The following is a 17,836-nucleotide window of genomic DNA, read 5'->3' on the forward strand; positions in this document are numbered from 1 at the left end:
TGTTGAATTGATTTCCAGGGTCCAATTTTCCTTTTACCTTTTAGACACAACGGAGGAACCTGCGCCACAGCCCAACAACACCATAGGCTCCATCATTGGTGTGATCCTTACAGTTTTTGTGGTTGGAGCAATGTACTTCATATGCCAGAGGGTGCTGTGTCCACGCATGAAGGGTGATGGGGAAACAATGACCAATGATTACGTGGTGCATGGACCAGCCTCTGTACCTCTTGGTTATGTGCCTCACCCAAGCTCTTTGTCAGGGTCACTTCCTGGTGAGTAAATGATGTGATACTTGTCCTGCTCTTTGGCACCACGTAGTTGTAGCTGAGGATATTGTGTGTGTATGAACAGAAGTCTGTTCCAGATGCATAGTTGGAAGCTGTTGGAAGCCAGGGGTGTCAAGGCTTGTCACCATCTTTCTTTATAATAATGAACTGCTATTTTACCTGTGCTACTCATGAGCGTTTAGATACTTAGCAGGACCATAAGCTCAAATAGATACGTATAACGTGGGAGTTCTCTTTTACTACTGAAGAAACTTCTTGTTGGGCTATTACAGCATCAGCAAGGTGTCATGACAGTACAGAGTAAAATTACGCAGAGTTATATTCATGGGTCTTTAAATGTTACGTAATTATTCATGTTAGGTTTGCAGACTGGATTTGTATTCTTGTGAAACTTCTTGTAAAGCCTGTAATGAGCACCAATAACCGTGGTCTCAGTTTGTTTCATTTGATGTTGAAGTTTCCAACACTAACCCAAGTGCATGATGCTACTGCTTTTTAAAAAGTAAGATTTAACCACAGTGTTGCTCTTCATTGATACGTGGTGCTTCTGTATATATTGATTAAATGTGTACTGTAACTTATGGCTTTGGATTCAGCAGGTTCCAGTCAGAGCGCAGAGGTTCTGTGAGGCTGTTACAGGGTTAAAATAAGGCACCAAATTTCTTTGCTTTCTGTAATATCCTGCTTTCATAATGAGAGTCCTTGAGCAGAATTTTCACCATTAATTCCAGCACAGTGGCATACCTCTTCATTTCTCACTTGGACTCTGCCAGCGTGCTTCAGTCCAGTAGCAAAAGCTCACTTAACAGTGTGGATATGGAAGAACATAAACCCTCTCGTCTTGCACACTTTTCAGTTGCTCAGTTGAGGTGGTCACAGTCAGTTTCATGTTTTGTTCTGAGGTATAGAAATAGTGCCTGAATGCCTGTTCTCTCAAATCTTTTCCAGCCGTTCAGGTGAAAGAAATCCATTTCTCTTCACACAGCTCTGATATAGCCCAGTGCTCGGTCCTGCAGTTGAGTAGCTCATACACAAAGCCAACACGTTTATTCCCTGACAGTCTTCATTCCAGTTGTCCATCAAGAAGTACTAAATTTGCTCTTAATACCAAGAAGATTAATTTTGGTTTTAGAAGCTGTGCTTATGCTGCTTTTATCCTCTAGATTATATTTTAATCTTTCTTTTCTCTGTTTGATTCAAAGAATTGAATATTGACATACATCTTTGTTCTTCTTTAGGGATGTCTCGAGGTAAATCTGTGATCAGCTCCCTCAGCATTATGGGAGGGAGCAGCGGGCCCCCCTATGACAGAGCCCATGTCACTGGAGCCTCTTCCAGTAGTTCTTCAAGTACCAAAGGCACTTACTTTCCTCCAGTAAGTCATTTTATTATTCATAGACTTCTAGTAGCTTTCAGGGAAGTGCCAGTGTCTTTCTGAGGATAATTAATTGATAGATGAATGTTTTATTTTAAACTTCTAGCCTAACAAACTTGTTTGAATATGGAGTAAGTGATTTTGAGAGGGAAGAGAGAGGAGCCTGCTTCTTCAAAAACAGTATAAGAATTTTCTATTCATTTTAAAAAGAGAGCTCAGTGCCAGAAAAAGATGTTAGACTGAATGTCAGGGGGGATGGAAAAAAATCCCTATAAGTGTTGAGCAGCTCTGGCAGAGCGATCTGCTTTCATTATAATGTGGCTTGTGCCTCTGGAGGTAAGTCTGTGGTTGATTCTGTATAGACCTTTCAAGGAATGAAAATGAAGTTTTGTATCATGTGTCTTGTGAGTGACAAATAAATAAATAAATAGTGTCTTGCAACTCCATAGCATTCCTCTAGTCACAAATAGGTAGTGTGCTGCGCTAGATGCTGTATTAAAATCAGTACCAGCCCTCGAGGGCTCCCTGTCTCATTACTTCTAGAATCAGTGGTTGTTGGTTTAGCTATTTTTACATGAAGTCCACTGAGTCGCTATCAACTGTTAGTTACACTCTTGGTCAGTGTGGGCTGAAATCTCCAACTGTGTGTTTCCAGTTCCGAGAATCAACTCATTGTGTTATATCTTAAATGAGAATAGTGTTTGCTGTAAGAGCATGCCTGTATGGGGAAGAAATGTTTGCACTGGGCAGCATGCTTCAAATATTATAAACAGCATAATACTTGGGGACTACAAGCTAGCAGGAGCAGACATCTGCCAGTTTGCCTCGGGCGGTGGTATCCCTAGTGACAATCTAGTGCTGAACAGCTAGCTTCAACTGTACTTTTCGGTACAAAGTATGTCAAAATAGCAATAGCAGTCAACGTGTTTTGATAAGAGTGTAATAATAGCTTCTGTGGAAATGGTAACAAGCGGCATTTCCAGTGTCTGTTAAAGAACTGGGGAATAATCAGAAGAAAAATCCTGTTTGTTGGGAGAGGCTATGCATGCAGTTCTTAACTTGAAGTTCCTATTAAACAGTAGTAAAAAGAAATTTATAACCTGATGTTTTCTTGATTCTCCTTCATCTTTTTTTTTTAAACTGTGGCTTTTTTCTTTTTTTTCCCCCTTAGATTTTGAACCCACCACCGTCACCAGCTACTGAACGTTCACATTATACCATGGAATTCGGTTATTCTTCAAACAGCCCATCCACTCATAGATCCTACAGGTAATTATTATTACAATAGCTTCCGTCAGGATCAAAGCAGTTTGTGTAGAAAATGCATAATAAAGGCAGCCTCTGCTCCATAAGAATTGCAATCAAAGGCCCTGATTCTGCAAGCACTAAAACAGGTGCTTAAATGGGTTCACATGTATCGTGTCACTGAAGCGTGCGTGTAAATTCAGCACTGTTTGAGGTAAACCATACCATAAGTGGGTTAGTGGTACATCTCTTGGGTATATTGCTTTAAGGGGAATGACAACACTCATCACAAAATTAGCTAAACGCCCAAAGAAAACTGGCACCATGATAACTTTGAGCCAGAAGTAATTACCCTGGAATGAACTCTGCCTTCTTTTAGGCTTCTGTCATAAATAATTTGTTATGTAATTATCAGAAATAATACGCAAACACCGTGCCGAGGAAAGCTGGCAATATAAAGGCTAGTATGTCAGAAGTAACATTAATACCATCACGTAGGTAAAGCTCAGAAATTCTAACTTAACATATTACGGTTAGTATTGGAAAAAGGTTGCTAGCCTTGTGCTTATGTTCTCTGACAGCTTTATCTCTGTTTACTTGAATGTATGTTTCTCACCCTCCCTACAAGATGCTGTTTAGAGTTGGTTATTTTACAACCAGTTACCAAAAACAAAGAAAGAGAGACCTTCTACCCAAGGGTGTGAAGTTTCCCGTCCCAAATCACTAGTAGATGTGGTTGGTGAGAAGAGTGCTGTATTAGTCTGTTGAAAGAAATGCCTCCGTAACACAGAGTCTTTGGGGGTTTTTGGATAATGAGCTCTCTGGGGCTTAAAAGACATCTCTTCTCTATTAGCAGCAAATATGGCCTCTGTTGTGCAGAAGGTCAGACCAGATGTTTATAATGGTCCCCTTGCAGCCATATGAAAAATCTTTTAAAATGATGAGTAATCTTCTAATGACATAAACCTGGTTTTTGGCACTGGCATGAATCATGCTGATTGCTGGTTAGCTGATGTGACTTTTAGCATTATAAATGGCTTTAGGAATATAGCATAGGGTTGAAGGTTTTCTGAATGCTCCCCCATCCAAAAATAAATCCTGGCCTTACTGCTTCTGATCTTTCAGTTTTTCCTAAAGTTCTGACTTAAATATAGAAAAGCTGCACCTCCAACAACTGATTTTGATGCTGGTAGTTGTAGCTACCAAGCACCTCCCTTTCTTATTTGTTTTCTTTCAAGTATTTTAGGCTCATTTATAAAAGATATTTTGTAGTAACAGCCTTTGGGAATTCCATCCCAGTTACTGCTCTGGCAGGTGATTCTCCTGAGTGCTATGAATGTGCCAAGAGATTTTTCAGTCTCCCTGTCTGGACTTGGAAGTTAGTATCTGTAAATTGGATGATGGAATATCTTTTCCATTTAATTGCAACACAGCTATTCCTTCCCCGCTGTGCCCTTCCAGGCCCACTGCCGTAGGACAACTTTTCTACCTCAGCTAAGGCTTTAAGGGAGCCTTTTTTCAATAGATAATTAATAACTAGTATCCCTTTCACTAACTGCCATAACTTGACTCTGTAGTGCAGAAGTGGGCCTTCTGCAGGGGCATTAGTGAATTTGCGGTGTCAGAGGGAGGAGCATGTGATGCGGTGTCAGACAGAAGAGAGTGTGATGCTGTGTATTTACTGCAGAGTCTTTCCATATGCTGATGGTTTCCTCATAAATCTTCACACTGCAGCTACAGGCCTTACAGCTACCGGCATTTTGCACCTCCCACAACGCCCTGCAGCACGGATGTCTGTGACAGTGACTATGCCCCCAGCCGAAGAGTCACAGCAGCGACAGCCAAGGGCTATACAAGTGACTTGAACTATGATTCAGAGCCCGTCCCCCCGCCACCCACTCCACGCAGCCAGTACCTGTCAGCGGAGGAGAACTATGAAAGCTGCCCGCCTTCTCCGTACACGGAGCGGAGCTACTCTCACCATCTCTACCCGCCACCGCCGTCCCCCTGCACGGACTCTTCATGAGGGGTAGCTCCCCCCCACCCCGTTACCTGCCTCCGCCGTGAAAGTGTAAATACAAAATGTTCTACCGGGGAGGGGGGAGGGAGCTCTTGACGAGGTAGGGCAGTGTACAGTTAAATGGCTAAATGTTATTAAATGAGGTGGAGGAATACTGAAGATATTTGTACAGAAGGAAAAAAAAGGATATTTATATATTTTCTTAAACAGCAACTGCTGCTTGTGACATAAGAAGAAAAATTTTTGTATAAAAGAACCCAGACATTTGTACAAAAAGTTTTTATTTTTGCAAATGGAACACAAAAACATGCCTTAATCCATTGAAGTGACTGAGCACATAAGGAAATGGAAGGACCGGGTTGTGCTACTTGTCCAGCAAGGTGAGATGTGGGGCTTGTCAATACCAAAAATGTTTAAAGTAACTAATAATAAAGAAGTCCGTCTTAGAGCAGCATACCATAGATACTTGGAAGTAGCCAAATAGCCTCTATGTTAACTACGGAGGGCCAGCAGCTAAAGCTGAACTTGAAAACGCAGTCAGGACAGATATTGACCTTGCACAAAGGGCTTTGTTTTCTACAGGAATACAGCAATCGTAGCAGTGAATCCAGAAAAATAATCATACACTTTTTTAAATTAATACACCTCTGGTTTTCCTTAATGCATTTACCAAACTAGAGTGTTTAGAGCACTTTCTTTGCTTCTGGAATTTCAATGATTTTTGTTGGGTATGTTTTAAATCTCACTTTTTTCTCCTGTTTAGCTTTTCCCAGCTCTTCTGAATACTCTCTTCCTGCCTGTCTCACCTTAAATCATGATATCCTTATTTAAAGTACTGCTAGAACTGGGCTGCTGTAAATTCTTTTTTTCCTCCTGATTAGCCTTGTCATACAGTGAGTATCACACAATACATCGCCTTCTTCATTTTGCAAGTGCAGTAGGATTATGTTTTGTACCAGGTCAGTACGATTTTCACGTAATTGACAAGGGTAATATGCATATACCTGAATGATTTTTAGTCCCTTAAGAAAGGAAAACCTTATTTTGACCTAGTGCCCACAAAATGTCAAATATTTTTATACCACATATAATATAGACAGCATATTTATAAACTATAAATTTAACTGTGGATTGTTAGTTTTACTGTAAATGAATAATATATCCTTGCAGTACTTTCAGTGTATATTGATTACACAGTATACAAATCATATATATATAAAAATATATATTACTTTTTCCTAGTAGGGAAGCATTTAACTTTCAGTGGAGCAACTGTCCATAAAAAAAATAAACGTTTTGATCATTGGAAGTGGTTCCCATGCTGTATTAACTGCTCATGATTTCTTTGTGTTAGGTAAAGACAGTTTTTCTCAATATGATTTTGACATACCTCCTGTATTGCATGGTGTGAGTTTAATACTCTAGTATTAACTGCTGTGAATGTCAAATTTTAAGATATTCTTAACCAAACCATTTTATATTTGCATCTCTATTTTTGTATATTATCATATTTAGCACCTTCTCCCTTCACACTCACCATGGTGATTTTGACAGGGAGAATATATAATCAAGTGAAAACATTATTTGTATAGGTTGAGGGGCAACATAGGATATTATTAACTCCGTTTTGACTCCAGTGCAGTGTTTTGAATTTGCTTTCACTGTACTGGAGCTCACAGTATACCTGATCCTAGATGGCATTATGCATTTGCACCTTCTGTTGACATCAAATCCATATTGAAGGTGCTTGATGCCTTCCAAGGCTAGCCTCTGAGTCTTCTGTTTCAAAACAAAGGTTTTGAGGAGCTTCTGCCTCCTATCCATCGGGCATAGTGCTAGTGTAACAACTCTTCAGAGGTGCCCTGTTGGTTTTATTGTTCTCTGTTGCTTGTTTCCTCAACCACTTTCAACTAAAAGAGAAATGGTCTGAAAATGTGGCATGGGCTTTAGTCACGCTGTTGACAGAATTAATGACAGGTAATTCTTGCTAGTGCTGCCGCTCATCTGGAGTACTGGAGCCTCACTCGGTTTCAGCTCCAAGGAAAACCATGGTATTTGGAATTCCAGCTGTAATAAAGGATCTTTCTAGTATTCCAGGATACCTGGGGAGGCTTTAAAAAGCCTTGGTGGTCTTCAGGCTATTGCATTTGGTCTCTGGATCTGGCATACTAAGGGCTTTTTTTGCCCAGTTTCATTTTAGGTATCTAGGAATCATGGTAGCTGTTCTTCTGACTCTTCCTTGCTGGTGAAAAAGCTTGTGTTCTCCAGCAAGATGGATGTTGAGGAGGATATTGTGAACTATAAGGGAACTCGAACCATTTATATGAAGGGGGGGAGAGTGGGTGTGTCGGGGCAGGGGGTGTTGAGGCTGGCACGCCGATGAGAAAAGAAACTTCTCTGTTGTTTACATTTTTTCATGTGCAGCATTCCGTGTGGGGTTCACATTTGGAAACTTGCACTAATGAACTCAGAAGAATATTGCATTGTTGTATCTCAGTCTAAGTGCTTGTACTGCGATGGCAATGGTCTCTTCTTGCAAAATACTTTTTTCAGTGTGCCAATTTCTGTTTGAAAAATTTTAAGGTGGTTGAACTTAAGAAGTGGTATCCTCTTTCTGGTGTGGGTTACTGCCTCATTGAGAGGTCCTCTTGGAGGGGACTTCCTGCAGGTGATATTGTAAGTGTGTTAATTACAGCAAGGGTTCTTCAGAAGAAAATGTTCTCTGCATATGGACGATGCTCCCTGCCTTCTGGTCCATGCATAACCAAATTGAAGTCATTGGGGTGAACATATAATTCAATGTAGGATTTGATTAAGTCATTTTTATACATATGCTCCAGTTTGTGCATCAGGTATTTTAAATTACCTGCCTGTGGGAGGTTCACATGAAAAAGGGGAAGGTGGAGCGACTTTTTTCACTGAAGATGACCAGCACAGGGGGAAGGCTGTTTCTCATTTGGACTAACGAAAGAATTTATTTAGTGGGAAGCTGTGATCTGCCTTTGCAAGTACAAGTATTTTCCTAGTACATCTAGAGTAAACTTTTGAAAGAGCTGATCAGCTGTGAAGCTCCCCTTGGGCAGATCTCCAAGTTAGAAAAGCATTGGTGCAACTTGTATGCACAGCTGACACATTCCCAGTGGATAAACCATAGATGGATTGAGCATTGAGACTGGACAATTTCTCTCTTTTCCTCTCTGCCACTGAGCTGGTCATGATTCATATTTCCTCCTTCCCTCAGTGAGGATCCTGCTTTCTCCCAGTTCTCAAATTGACTGTGATGTTGAGACATGCATGTCAATCCAGGAGATTGCTGAAGTGGGTTTGAGGCATTAGCATGGAAGTGGTCTTATTGATGTCAATGAAACTGCTCATAGTCTTTGTGCCAAGCACGAATGTCCTTATCTTACAGCATCAGGTACCCACACAGTGGGGCATCAGCACAGATACTCATTGTGCACTTTTTGCTTTATGTAGACACCTGAGTGTTCGTTGCTGATTGTCTGGTGATGGAAAATAGCTGGCATGCTCTGTCAGGAAAGGAACAATCCTTTGTAGTTAAAAAAAAAGAAGTTAAAAAAGGACATTTCAGCGTTTGCATGTTCAGCAGGAGCTTAGCATGTTTAAATGGCAACGTTAATGAGACCTAATCTTGCCTTTTAAAACTATACCTGCCATGTCACGCTGAGTGTATTTTATACCTTCCTAAGGAATACTCCTCATTCCTCCATTGTTTTTGGATACCAAGATACTTATTTGAAATAAACTTAGATAGGATAAATGGAACATGCACATAACATTTGCATTTGAAATAAAGAATGCTTTCCATGAATGTAAATTCATGCAACCTGTGCATATACATTAAATGAAATATTTACAGTAATGCAAAATACATAAATGAGCCAGTTGATATCAAAGGATTCATTTGCTGCGAGTTGTACCTTTCAGTATTGTGAATTCCAGATTACTGCCATAGCATTTTCCCCCTCGTGCATGTACAAGTATATGTATGCAGGTATGTGTATCTTTGATAATGTGCACGTACCCAAAGATGATGATTTCCTCTCTCATGCATACACATTCACATTCAGCCTCCCTGCCTTTTCAGAGTGCTAATGTTATCCTGCTGTCTCACATAACCTTGCCAAAAGAAGTCCAGCTTATAGGACAAACAACAGAATACTTGCTACTTTAAACCTGGATAGTTTGTGCTCTGTCATTCCAAACAGGAAAGAAGCACACTTTTTAATATATATATATATACACACACCCTTTTGGAGTCCATTTTGAGATCAGTAGAACTCTTCTGTTTCCTGTAGGCACATAAAAATCAATCTGTTGTAGTCCTGTTGTAATTATGAAGACAACTGCACCCAAACTGCTTGGCATGGCAGTCACTACAATCCAGTGCAAGTGAAAGTTTGTGCAGAAAATCCCTATTTATTGCACTAATAGGCTTTGGTGTTCTGGTCTCAAGTGGTGCATTGCTTCTCTTGTTTATCTTTGCCCCTTCTCTAGAAGTGGCTCAACTGGTGAGTATTAAATGTAGATTCACTTGTTTTACATTAGAGTAGTTAAGCCTCATGGAGAAAAGGCCAAAGTCTTGAATATTGAGTATTTCCATTCCTTATTGCTTGGCAAATCTCCTTGAATTAACTGATCACCTCCATTTTGGGGGAACTGCTTGAGCTGCAAAACTCCCTGGTTAAGAAGTAATCAATCACTTTTTTTCCTGATGTCTCTAGTGTTTGTGTCACACAATATTGTTACAGACAGAATCTGGTTTTGAATGTGTGCTGTTCATGTAGGGGGATACTTCCTATTTCTGGTTCATTGCGTGCAAAAATAATTTGAACATTGTTACTCAGAAACTGCTTTCTTAGCCATGGGAATTTTTTAATTGCAGTGAGGTGGGGTTGTTGTTTGAAAATTAACATTTAGTTTAATTGGCAGGTGACGGATACACCTTGAAAAGAAGTTAGAAATTACCTAATAACTTGAAAATGGGTACAAAACATTGCATTTTTCCCTAAAAATGGTAAAATATCACAGTGATCCAAAAGGGGGCGTTTTTCTTTCCATCTTTATGAAGGGCAGCTCACTGATGACGCCAAGGTAGCATTTATGGGGACTGGATGATCCACTCCAAAACTAGGCAGGTTAAGTAAACTGGCCATATTTGATCTGATCCAGGAATTATCTTCCTAGCACACAGTATGAGGAAACTTTTGGAGAGCAGTCTTGTTCCCCTCTTTTAAATTAACAAGGAGTGGCTTTGAACTCCTGATTAAAATGGCTGTAGCCTTAAGCCAGGCAGTTAAGAGTCACCAAGGGAAAATGAAAGTATCTTTTTGTAAAGAGGATACCACCAGCCTTAAGTTGAACCAGCCTTGTTTGCAAGTGAAGGATCTGGTGCTGCTTTCAGATTGTTAATCTTGGTTTTGGGTTGGTTTTTTTTTTCCTGTTTTGTTTGTTCTTTTTTTGTAAGCTTTAATCACTGTTTGTCATTGTCTTAAAGCCAGCTGGTGTCTCTTGTTCATCAACTTTGGTACGATGGTGCTTTGCAAGGATGTATTTATATTATAATGACCAACATTTGGTCAGCCCTATTCACTCATTCACTAACTTTTTTTTTTTGTAAAATAAAGTGCTTTACTTGTAAGGTGTATATAAACCTTGTACAAAAATCCTTTCCAATTATTACTATAAACTGAGTTGTAACAAATGAAAATTTGATTTTTATAATAAAACTAAGAGTGAAAAAGGAGGAGTATTTGTCATTTTATTTCAGCATGTTCTGGAGGAAAGGTCATTAAAGGTACAAGTCCATGTGCTCTCCATAAAAGCCAGAATGCGCTTAACTTTCTGATGCTGTAGGCAGACCTGGCAGACACTGATATATTTGCCTGAAACACATAGTATGCTTCGAGCAGTTCTGTTGATCTCCATCATTCTGCAGTGTAACTGGATAAATTTTAAAGCTGAAAGTCTCCATTATTGATTGCTTAGATTGATTTACAGAATAATACAAACCAGACAATTTTACCAAACAAATCCTTTTTGGACTTAAGAGATGCCTAATGATGATTTTGGAAGCTGCAGAAAGTTTAAGTGTTTAATTAAACTTTAAAATTCGCCCCTGCCCGTCCTATTGCTGTAAACAGTAATTGGATAGGAAGCAGCTCTGAATTTATAAGCTCAGCACAGGAATTCCTGCTCCACTTGCATCCACTGGTTGTTGAAAAAATAGTTTTGTATTAGCATGGATCTGGCTGTACTAAGATTCTTTTCTATCTCCAGTTATTCTACATGGAGATAGACAAGCAAGAATTGCAGTCCATATCAGAAAAACGGGGCCTGCATTTATCCGTTTCACAAAATGTAACTGTAAATACTACTTGTTCTCAGCTGGTGTTTCATGCATGTTTTATGTTAAGGTGCTATATTTTTTCTTGGAAAATGAGCCATTACTTTGGAGCTGCTAGATGCTGTGTTTCTCTTTAAAAATGCCAGTTGTGAATTGCTGCTGGGTTGCAAAAGGTCTTTTCCAGATGCGGACGTTAAGCATCAGGGTGCATCTCAAATGCAGTTCTTCAAAGCACATACCAGGGAGGCTGTGCGTGCGGCTGGACTCCACAAAGAGCAGGACTGGCACTATCAATGAGCTACTTGAGGTAAATCTCTAAAGAAAACTAATGCTCTTTAGAGGGAGAGTGTAGCTCAGGGAACAGAAATAAGTTGTGTTTCAGCTGTAGTTCCACCATGTGTCTTATCTGTGTCAATTAATAAAAGCCTTCAGAGGTGGCAGAGCTACCAAAATTGTGTTTGCCAGACACTAAGGGGCAGCAGGCATAGTAAGGGACACTGGAGTGTTTTCCATCATTTAGGAAAATATTGCCTGCCTGCCTGAGAAGAATTTATCTCCTTTGCCTGATTCTGCCTTTCCTTGCACATGTGCACACAAGCAGAGGTGACTGCGAGCACTGGAATCCTGCCATTCATTATATACTAGAGGAGGGATGACACACGGTGTCTTTGTTTCAGTATGGAGTAGAATGCTTCGTTAAGAGAATAAAATATGAGATTTTTTTTTTGTTTGATCTGCCAGTATTGGCAGTACTTCCCTAGGAAGGTTAGAATGCAAAATCACAGGCTTGTTCCTGAAGGGGAAATGCTGAACGTGTTTAACCTGTTTTCACGGCAGAAAATTTGTACCTAGATGAGTTAAGTCTGCATGGGAATCAAGGCATGTTTTGTAGAACTGCCTAGTGAAAAGCAGGCGCCTGACAAAGGAAAGGTTTGCCTTGTATCAAACCTCCTGTGAGTGGCAGCTCTTCCTGCATCACTTTTCCTGGTGCATCAGGTTGGAAATGCAAGATACACATTGCTGTGTTTGACTTGAAAAAGTAAAATAATGACAACAACAAAAAAAACCGCCTTTCTCCTGTACAAATGGGGTGTCTGGGTAAATAAGCTTTATCTTGCCCTTGTTCACCACAAGATCTATGATGCCAGCTAAAGGCAAACTCCATCTTTGTAGGGAGGATTGGAAGCTGCCACCCCTTTCCTGCTTGCACACTCTGTTGCATAAAGGAATTTCTTAATAAAAATGGTCTCATGCTAGGGTTACTTGGCTTGGTGTGGCACAGCAGTGATCTTACTGCAGCTTCACTTTTACAGCAAAATACTTTTTTTCATGATTGTAAGGGGAAAGCTATGAAAAACTATGAAGTTTGCTTCTCTGAGGGTGTATAAAGAATGTTGTTTGGGTCTGAGGAGAGAAAAGGTTACTGTGTGGTATTTTCTCTTTGTCAGAGGTGCCGAAATTCTTAGCTCTGTCTCTTTGTCAAGAAGTCAATGACCACCTTAACCTGCAGAGCACTTGTTTGGGGAGGAATGACTAAGTGACCCCCTGATGCTTTGAGCAACAAGTTTCAGCCCCTGGTGATCCCTGCCGGTGGTTTGCTGAATAAAGGGCTACAGGCAGCTCCAATGGCCTCTGAAGTGCCAGGAACCTGTGTTTGGGGTGTCCTGGCTGTCCCAGGAGGAAAGCCCAGAAGCCTTCGCCTGCTACTCGTGCTATAAGAGCTGCCACTTCTTTCCTGGGCCAGATCCCTTTGCAGGGAATGAGTAGCAGGAAGATGTTGCACATCAGAAATGGGCAGAGATGGCCAGTGTTGCTGGGAAGTCTGTAAGGAGAAACAAAAGGGGCGATGACAAAGGGCGTAGAGTTCGTGTTCCAGACTCATCATTCCGCTCCACAGATGTGCATGGAGGGGAATGAGGAAAGTAAAGCTTAAAAAAAGATGAATAAAGGATGCAGAGCATGTGGTAGGAGGAGTCCTGAAAGCATGGGGTGATAAAAAGAGAGGATAATGTTACAGGTGGCTCTCTGAAGTTGCTCCTCAGCATTGCCATAAGAACAGTGTGCCTGGTTGACATGGCAGGGACCACAGGGGGTATAACATGGTAAAGGTGGAGAAAAGGAACAGGTTGGGCAGTTCAGGGTGAAAAGCCAGAGAAGTGTGGCAGAAAACCAGGAGAGTCCTGTGTTTCCTGCACCCTATCTGAGCTAGGAATGAAATAACCATTAAGGGGCCTGACTCCTGGCGGGGCCAGACAAGATGAGTTAAGGAGGGAGGAGAGGAGACAATTTCAGAGGCCTCTCCTTCCATCCCACCTACACCCCCAGTACTGTATCAGGGAGGGAGAGGACCAATATAGGAAAACAGGACACAAACATCCCTGTTCCTCCCCCACATCTCAGTACAGGGTTGGAGGGAGAAGAGATTTGCTTAAGTAGGAGACAACATGCCTTTGCTTTCATGCTTATAGCCGATCACCTTGAAGCTTTTTCCTAGGTTGGTCTTCTTTTAAAACAAATAAAAAAGAACGTTTCTCAACTGGTTTCTAAAATAACTTCAGCGCTCTAACTCTATCACGATGTGTGAAATCCGCGTGCACTTTGTGCTAGGTGGGTGGTAAGTGTTTTACACAGCTGCTTTCTGCCTAAATGTCACTTGCAGACAAGCAGAATCATAGAATGGTTTGGGTCAGAAGAGACCTTAAAGATCATCTACTGCAACCCCACTGGCTGGGGATACATGGCACCCCGAACTGTGAGGCGCAGATGGTGAGAGCAAGGCTGGTCCTTGGTCTGGCACAGAGCCTGAGATGGCAGGATGATGTGCTTGTACCCTGGGCACTGGGAACAAAATGATGGGGTGGGAAAAAAGAGGGAAAAGGGGAGAGTGGCTGAGAGTGGGAGAGAAAGATGCCAGGTCTGACCAGGGCCAGCACTGGATAAAGCCTTTCAGAGTCTGTGGCCAGTGTGAGACTTTGCTGATTTTGTGACCTTGGAGACATATTCCATTTCTCTCTGCCTCCCAGGTTTTAAAGCGGGAGGAGAAAACACCCTTGGAACAAAGAGTCTCTTCTGAAGTGAAGCCAGAGACCCCTCCATGCTGTTGCTTCCCCTCCCTCACCTGGTAAAGGTACCAGCCAGTGGGGGAGTGCGGAAAGGCAGCTCTTCATGGCTGAGGGAGCCAGTGATGATAACGTGGTGAGAGAAGCTGTTTTCTGCTCAGGCCTTCCTTGATATGGTTCGCACCAAGCCAGCTGCACTGCTTTTGTCATGAAGATGAGAGCAGCAGTCTGGAAATCAGTGGCATGGCTTGATGGGGTGGAAAACATGGTGGTTCTGGGCGGCTTTGTGAGACTGTAAGGGCTTTCTGGTGGGGGTAATCCCTCTCGAGCACTGCTCCTACTGTGGTTTTCAGCAGTGAGGTACCATCGTGCTGGGAAGAGGAGTCATTTTTCCAGGGCTTGGGGCCAGGCAGAGGGCAGCAGGTGAGCTGGAGGAGGAAATCATGACAGGGGCAATGAATCAGGATCGGCTGAGATGCTGCTGTGTGCCGCGAGCCCTTTTGCCCTCCCATACACTCACTGATGCTCATGGAAAGTGTTATAAAAGTCCGTCAGCTGTGCTGTGTATGGCCTCTTTCCTGTCTTGCACCTCCCCTGGCTCTCATTACGTGCAGCGCCTAATGAAAACCAGACCTTGGCCTCCAAGGCATGTAATGTGCTTTTGTGGCTCATTCCTTAACGGAGGCTGCTATTGTCCTTGCTGTGAAATCGCATTTGGTTCTATAGAAATGAGCGTAGTGTTGCTGACACACCAATTTGACTTCAGGTGGGAAGCGAGCGAGCAGCAGGTGACTCCTGCAGATAAAGATCCAGATTTTAGGCAACTACGCCCAGCACTGAAAAGCCTAGTGAGAAAAGATCAGAAAACAGTCCCTGCTGTGGATGGGGAGGGAGTTTGTAGATTATTTCTTTTTTAAAACCTCTCATGAGGTAATAAATGCTTTAAAAAAAACCCAACACATCCGTTGGTGTATTTTTCCTAACTTTACAGTTTGGAGGTGTGTTTTTTGCTGGAGAAAGAATGATTCCTCCCTCAACGCCACTTTCTTCTTTCTGTCCCACGAATGTTTTGAGAAACCCTGTGGCTGCAGCATTACTGCATGGATGTCTTAACTCGGGCTGTTGTTCTGAAACACAACTGTTAGGGATGAATTACTTGATGGAAGGAAACCACTTTCAGATGGTTCTAATAAAAAGTTGTTCCACCAGCAGCACTAATAATGAAGGCTGATTTTTTACAAAAGAATGTACTACTCTCTCCTGTCCTTCCAGTGTGATGCCCATATGTCCTTTCCATGCTGCCTCTGTGTTGCGTCCACCTCTCCAAAACTCCCCTGCTCCCCTGCCTTGTCCCTCTTGGTTTTAGCCACTCATGTGGCAATGCATCCAGTGCTGGGCTGCTCTCAGAGGGCTGACAGTAGCTGCTTATGAGGAGCAACTCAGCAGCCTGCTCAACCTCAGGTGGTAGTCGAGGACAGAAGTCCAACTGTCCCTGGGCTCTGGACTTTGCTCAGGCACAGGAGTTGACGTAGTGGGGAGAGAAGTGCAGCAAATGCTCCATCCCAGGGAGAGAAAGAAGCCAGAATGGTAGTGAGACAAGTAGTAAGAGTAGCACGAGGCACATCAGTTAAACTTGAGTAATTTAACATAAAAGAGGTATTTCTTCAAATTTTGAAGAAAAAGGGGAAGGGACACCAGTTGTCTCCTTCTCTTGCATCCCTCTTTCTCCTTAAAAGAGACAAAAAAAATCTCAGAAGTCAAAAGTTAGACAGAATTATGGACTGATTGTAAAGCCAGAGTCCAAGGGAAAGTTATGTGGTGAACGGCACCAGGCAAGGAAGAGTGGGCCTCGGTTTTACTGAGACTTTGTAGACAGCATATGTCTGTCTGTCAGCATGGGGGGTATGGGAATGGGTGAGAGACAGAGAGCTGGGTTTGCTGCTGCTTTAGGAAACTTGGCTCTTTCTCTGACATATTTTTTTCTCTTCTTGTTTGATGTTTTAATCATCCTTCAGCCTTAGAGGGCTCCAAAATGAGAGGAGCAAAAAGACAGGCAAGAGACGTAATCCTCATTCCCTGGCTGTTCCTTTCCTTGAGTTAATTTTATGTTGATAATAAAACCTTTTTTTTTTGCATAACTGTAAAAGGCAAGAGGCAAAGCACCTGTAGAGCTAAGAGGGCTTGGAGTAAAAGAAAAACACATTGCAGGTAAGGATTGTGTCATATGTGAATATCCCTCCCTTCAGCCCAAAGGAGCTTTGCTACTTTTAAGTCTAGAAGTCCTGAAAAGGAATTGAATTTCACATGCAGCATCAAGAGTTGGAATCTACCCCTCTACCTGTCACTGCTGTATTGCAACTGTGATGTTTGTTTTGTATTTAAGGATTTCCATGTCTGCTCCTTCCAGAAAAAACGGTTTCAGTGATCTGATGTATCATTTACAGATGTGTGTTTTTTAATATATTCATATGTATACAGATATGTAACACATTTGTATATACTTAGAAGATCTCAGTACCCCATTTATAATTACAGCTGCCCCCGCTTGTTTTCATTGCCATTTTTTCAGGAAAAAAGTACTAGATTTTTGGGTTTATGTATATTTTTATTTCAGTATCTGCAAAATGAGGCTGACAGTCCATCCCTCTTGGGAAATACTACGGCAAAATACTCAACATTGCAATAGCTGTGAGAGAACAAACTTTCACCCATCCTTGGGCTGCTAGGAAGAGAGGCCCTGAGGCCAGAAGGTAGTTAGCTGACTTACTTTTGAGCTGAGATGCTTGATAATGTCCATACCAAATCCTCATGAATGAACTGTAAACTCAGATGTGTAGTATTAGCACTGAATTTGTTCTTATACTGGTTTTCAGCTTGCTTTCCTTGAGTACTTTCCAACCATTCCTTTTGGAAAACCTTGGTAGTGGTGGGGCAAGCAGGCTGCTTAATGCTGATAATTAGTGTTTTGCAGGTTTCCCTGCTCCTTTTTACTGTATGAGAGACCCTGGTGTACATATCCACGTGGATTTATCTGCTTGTTTTTCTGTGTTTAGTCCTATGATCTGTCTAAGCAGAAGAGAAAGCTGTAGCTGCCTGCTTGCTTTTTGCACTGCTGGGGTTACAAAACAGTGCCCGGGATGGGATCCTGAGCATCACGGTCAAGGGCCCAGTGGTAAGCAAAGAGGATATAAAGTTTGCTTGGTAGCATTTGCCCCATCCCTGGAGGTGTTCAAGGCCAGGTTGGATGGGGCCTTACGCAGCCTGGTCTGGTGGGACATGTCCCTGCCCATGGCAGGGCGGTTGGAACTGGATGACCTTTAAGGTCCCTTCCAACCCAAACCATTCTGTGATTCTATGATTTGATGGAGCAAGAAGAAAATCACCGCAGCGCTTTCCCCCCCCCCAACTTAGAGCAAAATACAGTTTATGAATCTTAAAACCTTTTTCAAAAGCAGAAAGTAAAAAGAAAACTTAGTCTTC

The 17,836-nt window shown here is 41.9% G+C and overlaps 1 protein-coding gene across 2 annotated transcripts in view; it reads left to right on the forward strand.

The window, feature by feature from the left end:
* The window catches only part of LRP6 (LDL receptor related protein 6), a 704,489-nt gene that overhangs the window by 118,244 nt on the left and 568,409 nt on the right, over positions 1–17,836 (forward strand). Inside the window, exons 20-23 of one of the 2 annotated variants that reach the window (XR_011337960.1) lie at positions 45–275; positions 1,529–1,665; positions 2,837–2,934; positions 4,645–9,039. Coding sequence is in view for 1 of the 2 variants with exons in the window: in XM_069863528.1 (XP_069719629.1) it covers positions 45–275; positions 1,529–1,665; positions 2,837–2,934; positions 4,645–4,936 (758 nt within the window). In the remaining variant the exon portion in view is untranslated. Of the gene's footprint in view, positions 1–44; positions 276–1,528; positions 1,666–2,836; positions 2,935–4,644; positions 9,040–17,836 lie in introns of those variants that run through there. The other variant, XM_069863528.1, reaches the window with a different exon arrangement.

Source organism: Phaenicophaeus curvirostris, chromosome 1, assembly GCF_032191515.1.
Source record: "Phaenicophaeus curvirostris isolate KB17595 chromosome 1, BPBGC_Pcur_1.0, whole genome shotgun sequence".
Classification (NCBI taxonomy): domain Eukaryota; kingdom Metazoa; phylum Chordata; class Aves; order Cuculiformes; family Cuculidae; genus Phaenicophaeus; species Phaenicophaeus curvirostris.